The sequence below is a fragment of the Saccopteryx leptura genome, chromosome 2 (assembly GCF_036850995.1).
Source record: "Saccopteryx leptura isolate mSacLep1 chromosome 2, mSacLep1_pri_phased_curated, whole genome shotgun sequence".
In the NCBI taxonomy this organism is placed as follows: Eukaryota; Metazoa; Chordata; class Mammalia; order Chiroptera; family Emballonuridae; genus Saccopteryx; species Saccopteryx leptura.
Window position 1 is genome coordinate 42,096,569 of NC_089504.1, and position 19,340 is coordinate 42,115,908.

A 19,340-nucleotide genomic window follows, 5' to 3' on the forward strand; every position below is an offset into this window, starting at 1 on the left:
TCCTTGGTGATTTTCTGCCTACTTGTTAATCTATTATTGAAAGTGCTTCCTGAGAGCTCTTGACTCCACCTCAGGTCTTCTGATTTATGACAGGTGATAGGGCACAGTTGGGGCCGTCTCAGGGTCCCACTCTTCTCATTTGTCAGAAGGACATGGCGGTCTGTTGCGCAGCTCGGGTTGTTACAAGGTTTCTAGTCATGGGGCCCCTGCCCTGGCTGTCCTGTGCTCCTTTTTCAGCTCCAGGCTCCCAGTGAACCTCAGACAAGGTTGCAGGAGGCAGTTCTGTCCCAGGCAGAGGGGCCCCAAGCCAAAGGAAATATGCCCAGCCGCCGCGAGCCCCAGACGCCAGCCCCCAGTTCTGAGGTGGCCTCGGATTTGAGGAGAGAGGGTGAGAAAGGTAAGTGAAGCTTGGTGATTACGTGTTTAAACGCTCTTCAGAGCCCCCTTCAAATGAAAAACGTAGTGGAGGTTTAAGCCCTCCACTCTGAGCAAATACTCTGAGAGCGGAGTGGTGTGCCAGCGAGCTCAGTGGTGGGGCGGCGAAGGTGCAGGTGTCTCTGGGCACGTGGGGGGGCTGCAGGCGTCTCTGTCCCGCTGTCTCCTCCTGTGCAGAGTGCCTTGCTCTGGGGCAGCTGTGAAAAGAAAGGCCCAGGCTGCGCTTCTCCTCGGGGGGTTGTGGTGCCGCGGGGCCAAGGACGGGAGCTGAGTGCTCGGCACCGGCAGTGGCTCCCACCTACTGGCCTCGGACATGCGACGTTCAGGCCCCCTCAGCAGTAACCCTTCCTCCACTGTAGGTGATCGCTGTCATCAAGATGATTTACTCCAGAAAGTTTTTTTCGAAACCGCTTTTCTGTTCCTCATGGTTCTGAAGATGAGCCCCAGGCATAGGGCGTACGGGGGTCTTCTGCCGAGGCCACTGGGGGATTGCCGGCTGCCCCGCCCGTCCACAGGCCCGGGGTGCTCTGGGGCTGAGTGGTCTGCCGGTTTCAGTTTGAGTGAAATTAAGTACCGGTGAGGTTACAGCTAACAATGTTCTATGAACAGAGGAAACCAATGACATTCGGGTCGTCAGTGAGGAGGAGCTTCGGAGGGACAGCCTGGGGCTGCCGCCGCGGCCGGAGCCGGAGCGGGCCATGGAGGAAGACGTCCGTGCGGGCGGAGGAGGAGCGAGGGACACCGGAGACGCCGGCCCGACCCCCCGGGCGCCCACGGCGCTGCTGCTGAGCCAGGAGAACGCGGAGGAGGCGGAGGAGCCTGAGCGGGACCAGCTGGTGGTCCGGGATGGGCAGGAGGAGGAGCAGGGTGCCAGCGAGGAAGGTGGGCGGCTCTGTGCTCGGTGCTCCCTGCGGTTCCAGCCTCCTTGCTGACACTGGGAGGGTCCCCACGCAGTTTGCTAAGTAGCAGTTCACAGTCTGGTGTTTCTTTTTGTGTATTCAGTATCTGATATCAAGTAGGAGGCAGGAGGGAAGAGCGGTGTACTTCCTGGCACTGCAGTTTTCAGAAATAACATTCCCAGGGAACAAGGGGGCTTTTCAAGTGGAAGAGTTGGTGGGGGCTGAGCGTGGGTGGAAGCAGGCCCCTGGCAGGCCCGCCGCAGGCCCTGTTTTGTCTCTGGGCTCCCGCACGCAATCACCGGTCAGCACCTGGTGAGGCAGGAAGGGAGGGTTAATTTGTGGAAAGGGGAGTGTGAATCCCACCTTTCTGGTTTGGTTGACTTTTCTCTCAAAGTGTGGGAAACTAAGATCATAAGGATATTCTGGGATGTATTTTTCTTTTTAGGAGAATATATATATATATTTTTAAAGATTTTATTTATTCATTATAGAGAGGGGAGAGAGAGAGAGAGAGAGAGAGAGAGAGAAGGGGGAGGAGCAGGAAGCATCAACTCCCATATGTGCCTTGACCAGGCAAGCCCAGGGTTTTGAACCGGCAACCTCAGCGTTTCCAGGTTGACACTTTATCCACTGCGCCACCACAGGTCAGGTGTATTTTTCTTTTTAAAGATGTGAGAAATTCCAATCCCATCTGAGCCAGGAGCACGTACTAGAAGACACCTGTGCTCCTAAACGACCCAGTAACAAAGATTTGGGGAGTGCGCGTATTTGCAGAAGTTATCCTGACTCCATTTAAATCGTTTTCATTCAAGTGTCTCTTTCTGCAGAACATGTTTTCACAAGTTCTCAGTTCAGGAATTGGAAAAAAAGAAAAGAAACTCGGGTAGCTGATGTGGCATTCAGCTTTCGGACCACCCAGCAGCTGGTCCCCAAGTGTCACAGCCACCACTAGGGGGCCCACAGCGCTGCTGGGTGTGGGAACGCACCTTGTTCCGGGCGCAGTTGCCGTGATTCACTGGGCAGAATAAGGCCATGAGGCACTCAGGCCTGTGCGTGCTTCCACTTCAGGCAGTGAGGGCAAAGAAATAGAACCAGAGCTGACTTTCCCAGGCAAGTTTAAAAAAATGCCTTTGTCTCCATACCTAGGTACGTATATAACATTTACTTCAGCCCTATGGCTGTATCCATCGGATGCATTTTGTCCTGCTTTCCTCTGGTTGCTGTTCTCTCCCAGGCTGAATGATCTGGTTCTGAGAGTATGATGGAGAATTTCATCCTTTGGCTCACAACAGACATTTTTTTTGGAACAATGAATCTTTTCTAAGGCGATGCTGTCATTAACTAGACACCTGTTGTTTCTAAAAACAGTGGTAGCCTTCCTGTAACCTCAAGTTGGTTTTCTCTTTAAGAAACTGGGATTTGGGCCCTGGCCGGTTGGCTCAGCGGTAGAGCGTCGGCCTGGCGTGTGGGGGACTTGGGTTCGATTCTCGGCCAGGGCACATAGGAGAAGCGCCCATTTGCTTCTCCACCCCCCCCTTCCTCTCTGTCTCTCTCTTCCCCTCCCGCACCCAAGGCTCCATTGGAGCAAAGATGGCCCAGGCGCTGGGGATGGCTCCTTGGCCTCTGCCCCAGGCGCTAGGGTGGCTCTGGTCGCGGCAGAGCGACGCCTCGGAGGGGCAGAGCATCGCCCCCTGGTGGGCAGTGTCGCCCCTGGTGGGCGTGCCAGGTGGATCTCAGTCGGGCGCATGCGGGAGTCTGTCTGACTCTCTCCCCGTTTCCAGCTTCAGAAAAATACAAAAAAAAAAGAAACTGGGATTTGGGTTCAGCTAGCTAGGCAGTCACCCCATTTGATGTAGACTCAGAATCAAAGTGGACATAATGCAATAGAGAACCTGCCACAGACCTGTGCTGGCAGCAGCACGAGTCCCTGTCACTTCCTGAGATGCAGCAAGAAGATCTGAGTGGGATAACTACCCCAGTATCTGGGCTCTGGTGTTTCTAGGGCATCAAGTGAGAAATGATGTAGTTTATGTGCTAATTTTACAGGGAGAAACCAGCAAAAAATGGGAGGAGATGATGACTACAACGTGGATGAAAATGAGGCCGAGTCTGAAACAGACAAGCAGGCAGCCCTTGCAGGCAACGACAAAATCGCGAATGGTAAGCAGTGGTGGGTGGTGGGCTCGCCTCATCCCGGTGTGGTTGTGAGGGTCTGCTCTGCGGTCCTTCGCTTTTGGAGTGACTGTACAATGATCCTGAGAGTAGTTTTGTGAGTGGTCCATCATTTGAAGACTTTCTTTTCTTCAGAAGCATTTGCATGTAGGGACAGTGGTGGGAGGTGCAGGTTAAGGAGCCCAGGTAAATTAGTCTGCATGTGCGTGGGGCTCAAGCCCTCAGGAGTCAGCTGGAGGATTTGTCTTCAGTGATCTTTAGGGATTTCCCAACAGAATGGCCAGGTCACCATGTGATCACTCTACCACACCAATAAAAAAGCCCTAATATATACACAGAGCTTCCAGGCAGCTTTTTATAATAGCACTTTGTACTGTTTATGATTTTGAATTTTGTATTAGATTCTGGATTTGTCTGTTTCGTTGCAACTGGATTCAGGGTAGACATCTGGTAGCTCCAGTGCATTCCCCTTGCTTCGCACCAGGAGGCATGTAAGGGCAGGTAGATGGCTCGGGTAAGGCCGTGCCCACCAGGTCTCTCCCTTGCAGAAATCCATTTTCCCATATAATTAATATGTCATCTTGAATGGGATGCATTTTTTCCATTTTTATTAAGATATAGTTGACATACACCACTGTATACATTGCGGTTGTATAGCATAATGGTTTGACTTAAGTATCTCATAAAATGATTAACACAGTAAGTTAAAATTTATCATATTAGGCACACAAAAGTAGATTATTTTTCCTTGTGATGAGAATGCTTAGGACCCACCCTCTTAATAACTTTCATATATGTCATAAGGCACTGTTAACTACGCCATCAGTCCTCATCTCATCCCTGTAGTGGGGTGCTTTGAAATGGTGTGGCTTTTTACCATCCATTGTAAACCCTTGTCTAATGGTGACTTTTCTGATCATGTCACCCTTCACATGTGTACACTCACACACTCAGACACATACTGGTTGGTTTTAGTATCACTGATTTTCCTTTCAAATTTTATTTTTTCTTTCAGATCCTCGGTGTTTTAATCCTCAGTTTTTAAGAGCTATTGATATGCTAGAGAGATTGCTCCTTATCTTTGATGTTAAGTTGCAAATACTTTCTCCCAGTGCGTCTTGATTTTGCCAATGGCAATGTTGCCATGCAGAAGTTTTACACATTTTTATATCTTTTATTGCATCTGAATAGTGAGTCCATTAGAAAGGTGTCCCATCTAGAGTTGGAAGGAATTCAGCCATGTTTTCATTCAGTATACTTAGAAAATTTTCTTCTGTTATGAAATAAAACACAGATTCAGAAGAAACACACAAAACATGATTAGAAGGTGAACACCTTGTCAACTCGCCCCACACCCAGTCAAGAAATAGAAGTTGGCCAGCCCTCCAGAGACCGCGTCCCTGTCCTTGTCCCAGTCCCTTGCCTCCCCACAGTAGTAACCCCTCTCCTGACCATTCTAGTAGGCGTTTTCTCACATTTCTTTTTTTTTTTAATTTTATTTATTTATTTTTTACAGAGACAGAGAGTGAGTCAGAGAGAGGGATAGACAGGGACAGACAGACAGTAACAGAGAGAGATGAGAAGCATCAATCATTAGTTTTTCATTGCGCGTTGCAACACCTTAGTTGTTCATTGATTGCTTTCTCATATGTGCCTTGACCGCGGGCCTTCAGCAGGCTGAGCAACCCCTTGCTGGAGCCAGCGACCTTGGGTCCAAGCTGGTGAGCCTCGCTCAAACCAGATGAGCCCACACTCAAGCTGGCGACCTCGGGGTCTCGAACCTGGCTCCTTCCGCATCCCAGTCCGATGCTCTATCCACTGCGCCACCACCAGGTCAGGCTCTCACATTTCTTTATGAGGTTATCACCCCAGTAGGCATCCCTGGACTGCACAGTTTAGTCTTGCCTATTTTCCTAAATTCAGTTTATCCTTTAACCGACGATTCCCCCTCCATTCCCTTTTTTTTTTTCTTTGTAGTCAAAGAGCCAAAGCCAGTTGACTTGAAGTTTCCCGCAACCTGGATAGTACTGATTATATATTCCTGGTGCCCTTTACTGGTGGACAGTGGTGTGTTCTTTCATCAGGAGGCCTTCTTTCTTTTTGTAATGTCAGCAGCACTGATGCTCGATGTCTTTATTCACTGCGGTTATTCTGAGTCAGCCTTTTCTGTTTCATTTGTTAATTGGAGTATTTCTGTAAACAGACAAGTCAGTGGATTTTTTCACTTAGTATGAACAGCACAAATGCTTGTTTATTTACCAGTTTTTATAACGGACTATTTCCTGTTATCTGATCATGATTTAAAAAATATAAACTTACGCATTTAAACATATGTAATGGGTTTTTACCCAACTGCATTTATTACCCTTTTTGAAGTTGGCCCATCTTTGGCTGTACAGCTTTCCCACTTCTGTCTGACCCTTCGGTTCCTTTGCATCTTGTTCCCACCCTGCCCGGTGCTGCTCCACCCCACGCCTGGCTCTCCAGGCCCGCCCTGATCCACCCCACGCCTGGCTCTCCAGGCCCGCCCTGCTCCACCCCACGCCTGGCTCTCCAGGCCCGCCCTGCTCCACTCCACGCCTGGCTCCAGACCCCGCCCTGCCTGGTGCTGCTCCACCCCACACCTGGCTCCAGGCCCACCCTGCCCGGTGCTGCTCCACTCCACGCCTGGCTGCAGGCCCCGCCCTGCCCGGTGCTGCTCCACCCCATGCCTGGCTCCAGTCCCCGCCCTGCCCGGTGCTGCTCCACCCCACGCCTGGCTCTCCAGGTTCTCTCTTGTCCTGCCTGTGGGACTCCACCTGGGAAGGAGCTCCATAAAGGAGCCCTGGCAGCTGGGTTTCAGGAGTCCATGGGGCTCACTCCTACCAGCCCCTTGGTCTCGCCATGGCCACTGTGTGGTAATGTGCTGTGTGAGTAGCAGACCTCCCCCCACTTCCAGCTGCGATTTGCCCATGGGCCCAAGTACTTTCTGGTACAAATCTGTTGGCTGTTTGGGGTTCTCCTTTCCTCAGGTCCATCAGATGCTCCATTGCTTCCCTCTGTTTTATTTCCAGATGCTGTCACGTAAATAGCCATCTGTGGTTGTGTTTAAAAGCTTGTAGGGGAGCTGCAGGACTCCTTGTCATCTAGTCTTGTTGTAAAAGTCCATGGTTTTTGAGTTCTTCAATTCAGTTCCTTTTTTCAGGGACTCTGATTCAGAAACTATGCCACTGTTGTCATCTTTTCAAAATCCTGCTTTCAGATTTTACATTTATATCTTTTGAGTCAACTGCATTTAGGTGTATGGCATGAGGTATGAGTCCAGTTATTTCAGGGGCTGTCCAAGTAACTCAAAACCACTTCAAGTGGCCATCTCAAGTGATTTGAGGAGTTTGCTTTATCAATTACTAAATTTCCATATGTGTTCGGGTCTTATTTAGGGGCTGTTTGTGTTCTATTGGTTTTTCTGTTGATTCATACTGTACCACACTATCCTGAGTGTAACAGCTGTTTTTTATATCTGGTAAGTCTGGTCCCCTTGGAAGAAAATCTCAACCAACATCTTTTTGAATGTTTCTTCACATTTTGATTCCTTCTTGAACTCAGTAGTGTGCTAGATCTTCTCCTTCTATTCATGTTCTTACCCTTTTTCATATTTTTCATTTTTCTTTGGTCTGCGTGCAAAATAATTTCCTCAAAAATATCTTTCAGTTCACAATTTTTTCCTTCAGCTATGCCTTGCATTTAATTCATTACTTTGTTTTCAATTTTTTTTTTCATTTCTAGACTTTGTATTTGCCATTCTTTGAGCCCTTATTCCTTACTTATTTTCAAACATTTTATTTCTTTAAATATCACAGAGTTGTTTTATATTCCATGTCTTCCAATTATTTCCTTTTGTATTGTGCTTTTCAACTGTGAGTGGCTAGTTTCCTGGGAACTTTTTCTGTGGGAAGTCTCTGTAGACTCAGTTCCAGGTGAATTCTCCCGGGGAAGGCAGTTTGCTTCTGCCAGGCTTTAGATGGGCACCAGCGTCCACAACCTTTCTCTTCAGGCTTTTTTGGGATGACATAGGAAATGAGGTAAAATTATATACTTGCACAGCCCTCTCCTGTGGTAAAGACCCCCCCACATCCACACACGAGGCTCTCTTGCTATCCGTTCCATTGCACTTCATTTCCCATTACCTTTATTTTTATTTATTTATAAATTTTTTATTTTAATGGGGTGACATCAATAAATCAGGGTACATATATTCAAAGAAAACATTTCCAGGTTATCTTGTCGTTTAGTTCTGTTGCATACCCATCACCCAAAGAGAGATCGTCCTCCGTCACCCTCTATCCAGTTTTCTTTGTACCCCTCCCCCTCCTTCCCTCCCCCTCCCCCTCCTACCCTCCCCTCACCCCCCGTAACCACCCCACTCCTGTCCATGTCTCTTAGTCTCACTTTTATGTCCCACCAATGTATGGAATCCTGCAGTTCTTGTTTTTTTCTGATTCACTTATTTCACTCCGCATGTTATCAAGATTCCACCATTCTGTTGTAAGTGATCCGATGTCATCATCTCTTCTAGCTGAATAATATACCATGGTGTATATGTGTCACATCTTCTTTATCCAGTCTTCTGTTGTGTTTTTTTTTACAGTGATTAAAAGCCTTTAAGCAAACTCTTGGCCAATACAGCAAGAAACCATAAAAGAGCAGTGTTCTTAACATGTTCACTGAGTCCAAGTTGGCCCCATCACCATGCCAAATCCCTGAAAAATGCAACCCAATCACAGTTCAGTCTGTTAGGAGCTGTCACAGGGAGCAGGAGTCCAGGAAAAGTCCACATCCAGGAAAAGTCCGCATGACACTGGAATTGTTGTCACCATTCTATACTTTGCAGCTCATGTCCAAGTCCCAGTGACCGCTGCTTCTAGCTGGTAATGATTCAGGTAGACTGGAAAAGCCATTTGCAGCATGCGTGGATATGGAGCTTCTGTTCTCCTCTGCCTGGAGAGATGAGACCAGGTTGCTTTTCCCTGGAGCTCTGCAACTGTGGCATGGTAAAGAGAACCTTGGGGTACACTAAGCACACTGCTGTATGTCTATCTCCATTTCTCATTACCTTTAAACCAGAGGTATGGGCCTTTGGGGTGTCAGCTGTATACAGGGGTCCCCTGCATGGCTCCCCACCTGTGTGGAGCCCTCGTCTTTAGTTTTTGTCTCCCTGTACCTTCTGCAGCTGACGGGAGGAGCCCGCGTCTCAGGCTGCAGTAGACGTCCTAGGGCAGAAGCTGGCTCTGACCCTCATCACCCGCACGCCTTGTTGCTTCCACTTCACGTCTGCCCTCGCAGATTCCGCCCTTTCTTCCATGATGGGCAATGCATTTTTTTTAATGTTTTTTTTTTTAATTTAAAATTTTTAACTTTTCATTTTAAAATAATTTACACTAAAAGAAAATCATGTTTCATCCACCAGGTTCCCCAAATGTGAACATCTTGTGTGACCAAAGTACAGAGATCAAAATGAAGAAATCTGTATTGATACGATGGTATTGTCTAATCTGTAGACATTATTCAAATTTAGTGAATTGTCCAATGAATCTTTTGGATCTAGGATCTAACCTGGGATCATACACTGCATTTATTGTCAACCTTTTAGTGTCCTTTATTTAACCTGAAGCCATCTGTCTTTATCATTGATGACACTGATGTATTTTAAGTGTTTCGGCTAGACTCCTTACTTGGTAGAAAGTTCCTCAATTTGGGTCTGATTCAACAGTGTGTTCTTAAAACACCCCTTTTCTGTTTTATCCAGAGGTCAGCTTTTACATATGGCAGAGTTGTTTGCAATTTCTAGAAATGAAAGTCCTAACTTGATTTTCAAATTATTTTCCTCGAGTATTTAGGTACCATTTTAAAAATGCAGATTAACACCTTATTGTCAGAATTGTAAGCAAATACAAAGTTTTTCTATCTTTCTGTTCTCCGCTCATTTGTGTAGGACCTCAGTTCTTGAAGAGCATGTTTTCTGATGTGGTTACTGTCTTAGTACGTCTCTACCACACTTTTAAATGAGCCTCGTATCCTCCTGAATGTTTGGCTTCACAGTGAATGCTTGTGACCTTTCATCCCCTACACCCAGGCATCCTAAGGAGTTAACCTCGTGCAAGGCTTTTAAAAAAGTGAGGGAGGTAGGCAAGGTAGGATGAATGCTTATCAGTGCTTTTAAAAAGAGTTTGATGTCATCATCATCATTTTAAGATTGTATCACTGAAGTAGTTTCAATCTTTGCTTGCTCTAAGGACAAAAGAAAAGGCATTAGCCCCAACTTTAGTAGAGAACTGTAAAAGATAGTAATTTAAGGCAGTTATTTAAGTAATTTAATAACATCATTAACAATTTAATGTACGAGTTGTAAATCAGATCTTGATTTTAGGTCTTATTTGTGACATCCTTTTATGTCTGTGTGTCCAAGGATAGAGTAAGGGCGGTGGAAGCCACAGCAATCTCAGCGCTGTGAAGGAAGAACTTTGGAGTAACAAAAACTGCCCAAAACTGCAAAGGACCCTTAGGAGGCCTGCGCTTCCTGCCGCAGGGCCAGAGGGACTCACTAGCATGTGAGGATTGTGATAGCATCAAACATTTTTTGAGTACATTTTATATTTTATGGGACATGGGGCATTTTTTCACTGTTTCAACAATAAAGATTTCCAGATGTTTTAGCTTTGTTCCATAGTACTGGTTGCTATCTTGTCTAAGATAGCCCTGGTTGCTATCTTGTCCTTGGTAGGGTTGCAGTTCCCCATTATAATGTTGCTATGGGAGACAATTTTCTTTATGCACTTTCTACTTATGTCACATGGCATTGGCTGGGCTGGTTTCTCAAAATGTTTAATACTAGAATATTGTTTTTTCTTTTTTAGTTCTTAATGCTGAAAATCAGAAAAGAGATGATAAATTTACTTGATCAGCATGGAAAGAGGAACCACACACCCTGAATCAAACTGGAATCACATACTTCACATCAGGATTGAACAGTGAAAAATACAAAATATTCATGCGGGGTTGAATACTGTGAATGCACTAAGTAAAATATACATCTAAAGATGATTATTGTGGAATCTTAGTAGTACTTCATGTAGGAAAACGAGATTGTCTTTCAGACAGTTTTTGGGAGTTTGCTTTAGAAACATCTATATTAAAGATGTTAAAATCTGTTGGCTAATAGGTATTTCATGAGATCAACGATATTACAACACAAGTTCTCCAAGTCCAGCGCAGTGGCACTTCTTCTGAATCTAATTTTGAGATAAAATGCTGCATAGCGAGCCCATCTGCTGATGCGACGGAGACCTGCCTCACTCCGAGAACTGCTTTCCCAGTGGCGAGGGCGGTGCAGCCCCTCATTTCTGTTCTCCCTGGTCGGCGCTAGACTGTTGCAGTGGGCTTTCTTCTGGTTCTGACACTCAGTGGCCCAGAGCACTGTTAACACAAATACCACTAACAGCAGTTTTAAACAAGTTTAAATACCAAGGTGTTTTGTGGGAGAATTTTTAAAAAGACTACTTGTATAATAGCCTTTGTTATTAATGTTAAGTAGCCTGTAATTTGAAAATTTGTGATCTATACTTCTTCGCTAATATGTGTGGGCAAAGTAAAATTTTCTGTAGTAAGTCCCTTACCAAGAAAAGCTACGAGTGGATGAGACTTTTTGATACAACAGGGGCCAGGGCAGAGGTGACCGGGTGCCCATCACAGAGCGGTGAGGGCAGCCCAGCACTGGGGGGCGGCTTGTGGACACGCTGCCTGCTTCACTGGAGGCAGAGAAGAGAAAGCTGGTGTTGAAGGTACACACTGATACAGACGGGGCAGGTTTAGAAAGGCAAGGGAAACAGCAGTCGTGTTGTCATAGTTCACACACTTAGCTGGTGGTGATTATCAAAACTGATCTAAAATTCAAGTTAATATTCATTTGAAAATGACTGATCATACTTTACACTGATAACAGTGATGGTAGGTTTGGCTTGAGTTGGTCCTCAATACGTCAGGTAAATAGGCTTTTGCCACTTGTGAACGGCCAGCAGTCGCACCATGACTTTCAGCAAGGCTCTCTGAAGGGTGAGTGGATGATGACGATTACTAAAATATATTTGGAGTTTGGGTTTGAGATGCAGTCCTCTCAGGTCATTTGGTAGAACTCCCTCATTTTCAGAGAGGAAACGGGCCCAGAAGTTATGGAGCGTAGCCGGCCTCTCCCCAGGGTGGACTTCCTGTAACCCTGGCTGTCACTGAAGGCAGGACCTGCATTCAGGTGAAGATGTCCAACTTGATGTTCATCATGTATTGTATCCTTTTACCTCATCTGTAAGATTAAATGCTTCCACCCAGAAAAGGCAACTGAAGAAGAGTATAAAAGCAGCTTTATAAGATTTTATGTAAGTCCTTGTCCAACCCCCCACTTAGGCTTCGAGTTGCTGTTCTCTCCTTAATAAGGCCGGCCTCTCTGTATTCACTGCATGTTTAAAGATCAGTGTGCAGAGTTTCTGAGAGATGAAATACTCTTAGTAAACTGCTTTCAGTTTTGCCATCTTCCCCTTCTTGATCCCTAAAGAACCACTTTTAAATTGTGGAGATGGGATGTCCATATAAATAAAAAATAACCCATGAGGATTTCATCTTTATTTAGAAGCGAGGCATCCAAGGCCTGTTCAGGAGGGTGTGTTGTGAGCAGTGTCCCAGGCAGTCACGCTGTGTCACCACCGCTTCCTTTGGGATCACAGGCACCTATTCCAGAGCAACAATTTATAGGGATCGTGGCTGTTTAAAAGAAAACAGAAACCTGTGTAATAAGCATCAAGTAGATATCAAACTTCCTTGGTCATCCAAAATTGAATCAGCAGCTATTCTAATTTTTAATAGGCATAAACTATTGAATGCACATGGTGTATGGCCAGGAGTGATAGTCATTTCATCTTCTTTCCTGCAGGTAAGACTGCAGACAAATTCCTAAGCAATCTTGGATTAGATTTCTTGAGTAATCGAATCACAGCACATACCGAAGTATGTACTTTTGTGTGATGGAACTTGAGAAATAAACCATTCCCTGTTACACTGTCATTAAATAACTAGATAGATAACTAGCATGATTGTTTTAATTGGTAATAGCTGGGTATTCGATCACAGAACCTGAAATGTGGTAAAGAGAATTGTGCGTTCAGGGTCCTCTGTGGTGCAAGGGATCAGTCTACTCCCATTATGTTTTAGCCTAAAAATATTATTAATTATAAATAATTACAGCTTATAGGAGACTGAACAACTTCTAACACTTGTCTTTGAAATGCGTTTTTTAAAAAATCTATAAATTTAAAATAAACAGGTTCCATTAACTGGGTTAACTTTTTTTTTTCATGTTTAGACCTTGAATGTGTCAGAAAGTGGGGAAAAGTTTGTGTATATAAAAGTGTTTGTGTATTTGTATGCTATTTCTCAGTTCAGAGAGCAACACTTAAAGTGTACTAAGCCATTGTTTCTTAAAAACTGGTTTGTAAATTTTCATAATGTATACACTACAAGATTACTCTAAGTGGGTATCTTCCCATGCACTTAAACCCAAAAGGCTTTTATACTGATTGGCACACATCTCTGGGAAAGTTAAATGACTTCCAATATTCTCATCTTTAAGCTATGTATATACACTTCAGACAATGAGTTTTACAAACCAAGGCCCTACCTAGTTGAGGCAAATTCTTGTTTGTTTTTTTTTTATCCTTACTCTCGAGAATAAAGTGCTACCCTGTCCTGAGTTGAGTGACATAGACCGTACGTTGCTTACATAACTTCTACCCCTACAGAGATTCTAGTACTGTGATGGGTGCCTGGTAAATATCTGACAGTTAAGTCCAAATAAATGATTGTGACTGATCAGAGGTGTGGTCCTAGATAACTTAATTTTCCGTATAACTGAAGTATACCCTTTAGAACTTTCATAAACAGAATTAGAAGAACAGATGCCTTTGGAATGAATGTTAACCACATGGGAATTAGGAAGAAAATGCACATAGCTGTCTGAGGGAAGCCAGGGCCTGTGGAAGCGCGGCTGTCTCTCTCTCGTGGCTGCTGTAAGTGGCAGAGACAGCACCGCAGGGTGACGCACTGTGTCTGCCTTTATCCAGAGCTTGGGTCACATTTCAACATTCACCAGTTTTCACTCATTTTCCAAACAAGCTGCTGGATTATCACATTTACTATCTGAGTTTCATTTAATAGAGTAATTCTGTGACCTCAACCAGCAGCCAGCAACTGCCAGTTTGTTTTTTTTCTTCTACAAAGGACAATCTTGCTCCTGTTTTCTTAGAAGGCCTCATTCAAAAATTATTCCAGAACTCAACAGGTGACATCTGTGATCAAAACAAAATACACCTTCCTTTAAGCTTGGTTACTGTTTGAACTGGAGACAGAAGGTTACCAACACTGTATCTCTTTCTTTGCAGGGCCTTAGACATTCAGAGCTGTTACATAATAACTTTACATGATCTTCCCAAAGCGGATACATTCTCTTTTTAAGTGGAAGGCATTAAAAGCAGAGGACTACAGAGAAAAATCTAACAGTCTCACAATGTAAATGAATGCACAGGTGGACTGATTCAGTACCTCAGGTCATTTCATCTCTTCAAAAGCAAAATTATAAAATGCCTTTGTCAGCTGTAGGATGACAATAAGAGTTATCTCCAGTTTTGTTTTATGGCTCCTTTTGCACAGGCCACCGTGTCTGGTTCCCTACTCTCCTTAAGATCTGGAGGTGTTTGATAGACCAATTCGTGTTTAGACTGATCTGCAAGTAAGTGGATCAGTTTCATCAGCTGAAGTGACCTGCTAGGGCAAGGCACTGCTCCAGCGGCTCCCGCCGCACTCCTCGGCGCTTCTGCCGTCCTGTGTCCTCACCATCCGGTGCCTGTCCCACTAAAACACGCTGTCAGCCCACTGCTCTAGTGGCCTTGCTTTTCCTACCCCTCTACTCAGTTTACCCCAGCACAGCTCAATGCCATCAGGATGTCTGAATGAGCTGGGTCTGGAACTAGGAAGTCCCTTTTCTCAAGCTTATACTACAGTTGTGAAGACGAAACAACTATTTAAATTACAACTAAAAGTGCTAAGTACTTTTAAGGGGCTTGGTCTAAACTTTAATCTTTTAAAAGTGCCAGAGCAACAGTTAAGGATGTTTTTTAAAACTACATTCTTACAGATATGTAATTTAAAATGTCATGACACAAAATCGTAATTCCCATGTAACTTAGCCTCCCTATATAACTTAAAGGTCCCTCTCAAAATCCCTTTTAAATGTATGTTGCCAAAAATTCCATACAAGTGTTTATAAATCCTTTGATTTGAAGTGTCTTTTGGATCATGTGAATCACTCAAATGTTAAAGAATAAACACCTTCAGTTCTTAGTACGTATCAACAAAGTGCTCTTGTTTTTCATCTCCGGTAGTACATTTTTGTCAAGAAATTTATTAACCTTTACAAACACTATTTTTACTCCATTCATAAAAAATGACTTATGATGAAATCTGTAATAAAACCATATAACGTTTGTCAATGCATTCACCAAGACCAGCTTCATCCATGGACATAACGAACCACTTTAAAACAGCAGTTTTCATTCACATCATATAAGGCTGTCAAACTGAAAGAATTCCTTGTAATGGGTGGTTATGCAAGAATCCATTTTACTTCATGTTATGTGGTAAGTGATGGATGGATCCTCTAAGAGGAGAAGCGGAAAGTAGATTTTACCCCTTTTTGGTCTCCTTCCGTCTCAGACAAGTTTCACAACAGGAAAATATTTGTGAGCAGAGAAATCAAATTCGGGAGGAACCTGTAAAGACAATCAGAAAGTTAATGTATCTAACATTCAAACAGTAGGTAACACAAAGATTATTTTTAGAGTTTCTTGTACTTTTAAAGACAAGGCAGCATGAAAGGAAAAAAAAAGCTGTTAAATGAGAAAACTAAGGCACTAACCCGGAGGAAAAAAATAATTAGCTTATTTCTGGATTTCTGAAGATTGCTAGAAAACAAGCTGATCATCTGTTTTCTTTCTTTAGAGAATAGTTAAAGGAAAACAGACTTAAATTACAAGAAAAAAGTCATGGGTCAGCAATTGTTTAGTTCCAGAGTCACAGGTAGTACTGAGCAATGAAATGAGAGTCCCTGGTAAGCAGGGCAGGAGGTAAGACGGAAAAACGGGAGTAAACAGGTACACAGAATGGACAGATGCCACCAAAGCTGTCTCGGCGGTCGGCTTCCAACAAGACACAGAACCTCGGTGTGGAATGTTTATACAGCACTGATGATAAACACGAGCAAGGAAGCTTATGGAATCTTCCATCTCCTGAGCCATTAAAAATATCGTACTGAGGCATTCACTTTTCTAAAGGCAGATGACTTTTTAAATAAATGTATATAACATTTTTTTTAAATGCAAGTCATTCAGAAATTTACACAATGGGAATGAAAGTGTAGACTTTAGAAATGTTAAAATCTGTGTCTCAAGGAATACAGAAACAGTTTATTTTCTATTTCCTACTGCTGAATCTCTTTTAGGATGATTTTTGAGTGCTTAACATTTTTTGTAATAATACTTATACATCATACTGAAAAAAGTGAAGTTTCACAATAATTTAGGACCATTTCTGTTCCCCACAGCGTACTTACCTTAGATTCCTTTTTGTGTCCTCCTGCCAATAACTTCATAACCACAAAGTTGGGTTTGGCAACCTTTAAAATTCTATTGACCTAAACAATGAGCAACATTAAGCTATCAAAATATAAAATTCATAGGCAAAAGGCTTTATAGTATAGATACTAGGAGTAACTTTCTACAATTAAGTGTTGATATTTCATTAAAGGCAACTTAAAAATATGAATATATTTCTTTTAGCAGCACACCACCCTATTTTATCAATGCTGAACACCTGAAAGGTTACTGTAGCTCGCTCCCATGAAAACAAAACATCAGGCCTCAGGCAGCACCACAGGTTGGGGCATGGACAAGAGTTAGGCTGTCTGCTTTCAAATTCTAGCTTTGCCACTTACTAGCTAGGAAACCTCTGGCAAGTTCTCTAACTTCCTGTTCCCTCAGTGTCTTGACCTGTAAAAATAGGGATAATCATTCTACCTATCCCATAAGGATTTGTTTTGAAGATTAAATAAGTTCATATATATTATAAACTGAGAAACAGGCCTGGCAGACAGTATGCTTTAAGTATCAACTGCTATTATTTCTGTCTAAAAAGCTTCACTCCATCACATGAATAACAAAAAATGGAATACTGCATTTCTCTCTTAAGTGAGAGGAGAGGAGATAGTGAGACAGATTCCTGCATATCCCCTGACTGGGATCCACCCAGCAACCCCATCTGGGGCTGATATTCAAATCAACCAAGCTATTTTTAGCATCTGAGGCTGATACTCCAAAGAGCCAACCTCAGTGACAGGGGCCAACGCTCAAATCAGTTGAGCCACTGGCTGCAGGAGGGAAAGAAAGAAGCAAGAGAGGGAGGAAAGAGAAGCAGATGGTTGCTTCTCCTGTGTGCCCTGACTGAGAATGGAACCCAGGACATGCACACACCGGGCTGACATGCTATCTACTGAGCAAATGGGCCAGGGCCTGAATTTCTCTTTAAGACGGGAGTAGTATGCAACTTGAAGGAAAAGGTTCCCATTGTCGTCCCCTTGCTGACCTCTCAGGAAACATGCATCATGGTAAGTTCAAGAACCACTCCTGCTCAGTCTCAGGTCACACATCCACCTGCCCAGATGACAGTTCCATTCTGGGTGGGCATCCAACAGGCATGTCCAAAACTGAGCTCCTGACTTCTTAGCCATGCCTCCTCACATGCTCCTCCTGCAGTTTTCCTCATTTGACTCAATCCATCCAGGTGCTCAGGCCAAAAACTTTGGAATTGTTCTTTACTCATCCTTTCACACCACATCCCATCCATCGATCAACCCAACTGACTTGACCTTAAAATACAGAGAATGCGATCTCTTCTGATTACCATTGTCACCATCAGCTCTCACCTAGGACACTGCTGTGGCTTACTAACTGGCTCCCTGCTTCCACTGCTGGCCTCTTACAGTTTTATGTCCAGTTAAGTGAACAGAATGACCCTTTAGGACATAGATCTAGTCATTCCACTGCTCAAAGCCCTCTAATAACTCATCCCATGTTCACCCCACTCCAGCACACCAGTCCTTGGCTGTTCTTCAAATACTCACACACTCCTGCCTCAGCACCTTTACACATGCAGGTGCCACTGCCTAGAAGGCTTCCCTTCTAGATGGCCATGTGGCTGGCTTTGCCTTCCAGGATCTGCTTGGGCCACCTTATTAAAAATGCCTCATCCCCACTACCTCCCTATCTCCTCTAGAAGGCTTCCCTTCTAGATGGCCATGTGGCTGGCTTTGCCTTCCAGGATTTGCTTGGGCCACCTTATTAAAAATGCCTCATCCCCACTACCTCCCTATCTCCTATGTAGTCACTATCTCATTCCCAATTTGATCTTCATAAGACTTATGATCTTCTAATATACTGTTCTATTTTTACTTATCTTTTCATTTGTCTATTTCCTCTCTGCAACCCACTACTCTCCCAAGCCCAAGGAGGGCTAGGATTTCTGTCTTTTTCCACTGCTGGAATTGACCGGTGTTGGAGGCATAGGAGGCACTCAAGAAATATTTGTAAATAAATGAAGTCCACCAAAAGAAATATGCCATTTATTGTAGGCACCTTCCTCTAATTTGAATACTTCTGCCTTTTATTTCTATTTATTACCATGTTATATATGATAAAAAAGTCATCTCTCTCCCATCTCTGTTCCCTAAGGCACTCAGCTCCCCTCCCAAGAGGCAAACACTGTTATTCTTATATATGTATCTCTCCAGAAATGTTATATAAGAAAATACATGCCATGCCCCTTTTTATTGAAATAGCAGCATACTATAGTTTATTACCTTGCTTTTTAAACTTCTTTTATTATTTTTAAATTGCTTTTTAAAATTTTTTCCATTGACTGAGGGGAAAGGAGACCATGAAAGAGGGAAGGATCAACTCATTGTTCCACTTAGTTGTTCCATTTAGCTGTGCACTCATTGATTGCTTCTCGTACATGCCCAGACTGGGGTGTAGAACCCCCATCCTCTGTGCTCTGGGAGGATGCTTTATCCACTGAGCCAGGGCGAAACTTCTTATTCTAAAGAATATTCTAGTACAGTACATAATGTTCCTCCTTGTCCTTTTAAAGGCCACATAGTATTTCCTTGTATGATGTATATAATTAACAGTCCCCTGTTGAAGAACACTAACATTTCTTTTTTTTTTTTGCTATCAGAAATCTCACTGCAATAAATACTATTGTAATTCCTCAGTCCCCACCTGTGCTATGTATCTGTAAGAAAATCCCCAAGAAGCAGAACTGCCTAAGCATTTGTGACTTTCTGACAGATACTGCTAAACTACCCTTCCATGGAGGTTGTACCAAGATATGCTTCCTCAAAATGGTGTCTGTGTTGCAGGTAACACTTTACAGAATAAAATTAGGTATACAGCAAATTGTGAAAATAATTGAAAGCCTGAAACTTAATATTTTTAAGTTCTAAGCTTTGTAAAATGGTATCTCAAAATCATCAAAAATAATAGCTTTTATTTTAAATGCTTAAATGGATAAAGTGTTTTACTTCCTGTGATAACTAGCCAGATCATTTTTCAGATTTAAGATTTATATAATTATATTTGAATATAGTAAGCTTAGATTAAAATATAAATGTTCACATGCCTAAGCTATAGATCAATCTGGATCTTA

At 43.5% G+C, this 19,340-nt stretch overlaps 2 protein-coding genes across 6 annotated transcripts in view; one reads left to right on the plus strand and one right to left on the minus strand.

The window, feature by feature from the left end:
* GOLM1 (golgi membrane protein 1) overlaps nucleotides 1–14,855 on the plus strand; it is a 57,340-nt gene extending 42,485 nt beyond the window's left edge. Inside the window, exons 7-10 of the mRNA XM_066367878.1 lie at nucleotides 238–397; nucleotides 1,045–1,317; nucleotides 3,381–3,494; nucleotides 10,400–14,855. Coding sequence (XP_066223975.1) covers nucleotides 238–397; nucleotides 1,045–1,317; nucleotides 3,381–3,494; nucleotides 10,400–10,443 — 591 coding nt within the window. The 3' untranslated portion in view covers nucleotides 10,444–14,855. The remainder of the gene's footprint in view (nucleotides 1–237; nucleotides 398–1,044; nucleotides 1,318–3,380; nucleotides 3,495–10,399) is intronic.
* A 290-nt stretch (nucleotides 14,856–15,145) lies between these two features.
* The window catches only part of NAA35 (N-alpha-acetyltransferase 35, NatC auxiliary subunit), a 68,802-nt gene continuing 64,607 nt past the window's right edge, over nucleotides 15,146–19,340 (minus strand). For 4 of the 5 annotated variants that reach the window (XM_066367874.1, XM_066367875.1, XM_066367873.1 and 1 more), the window contains exons 22-23: nucleotides 16,192–16,272; nucleotides 15,146–15,352 (exon numbers count right to left, since the gene is read on the minus strand). In XM_066367874.1, coding sequence (XP_066223971.1) covers nucleotides 15,293–15,352; nucleotides 16,192–16,272 — 141 coding nt within the window. In that variant the 3' untranslated portion in view covers nucleotides 15,146–15,292. The remainder of the gene's footprint in view (nucleotides 15,353–16,191; nucleotides 16,273–19,340) is intronic. The other variant, XM_066367877.1, reaches the window with a different exon arrangement.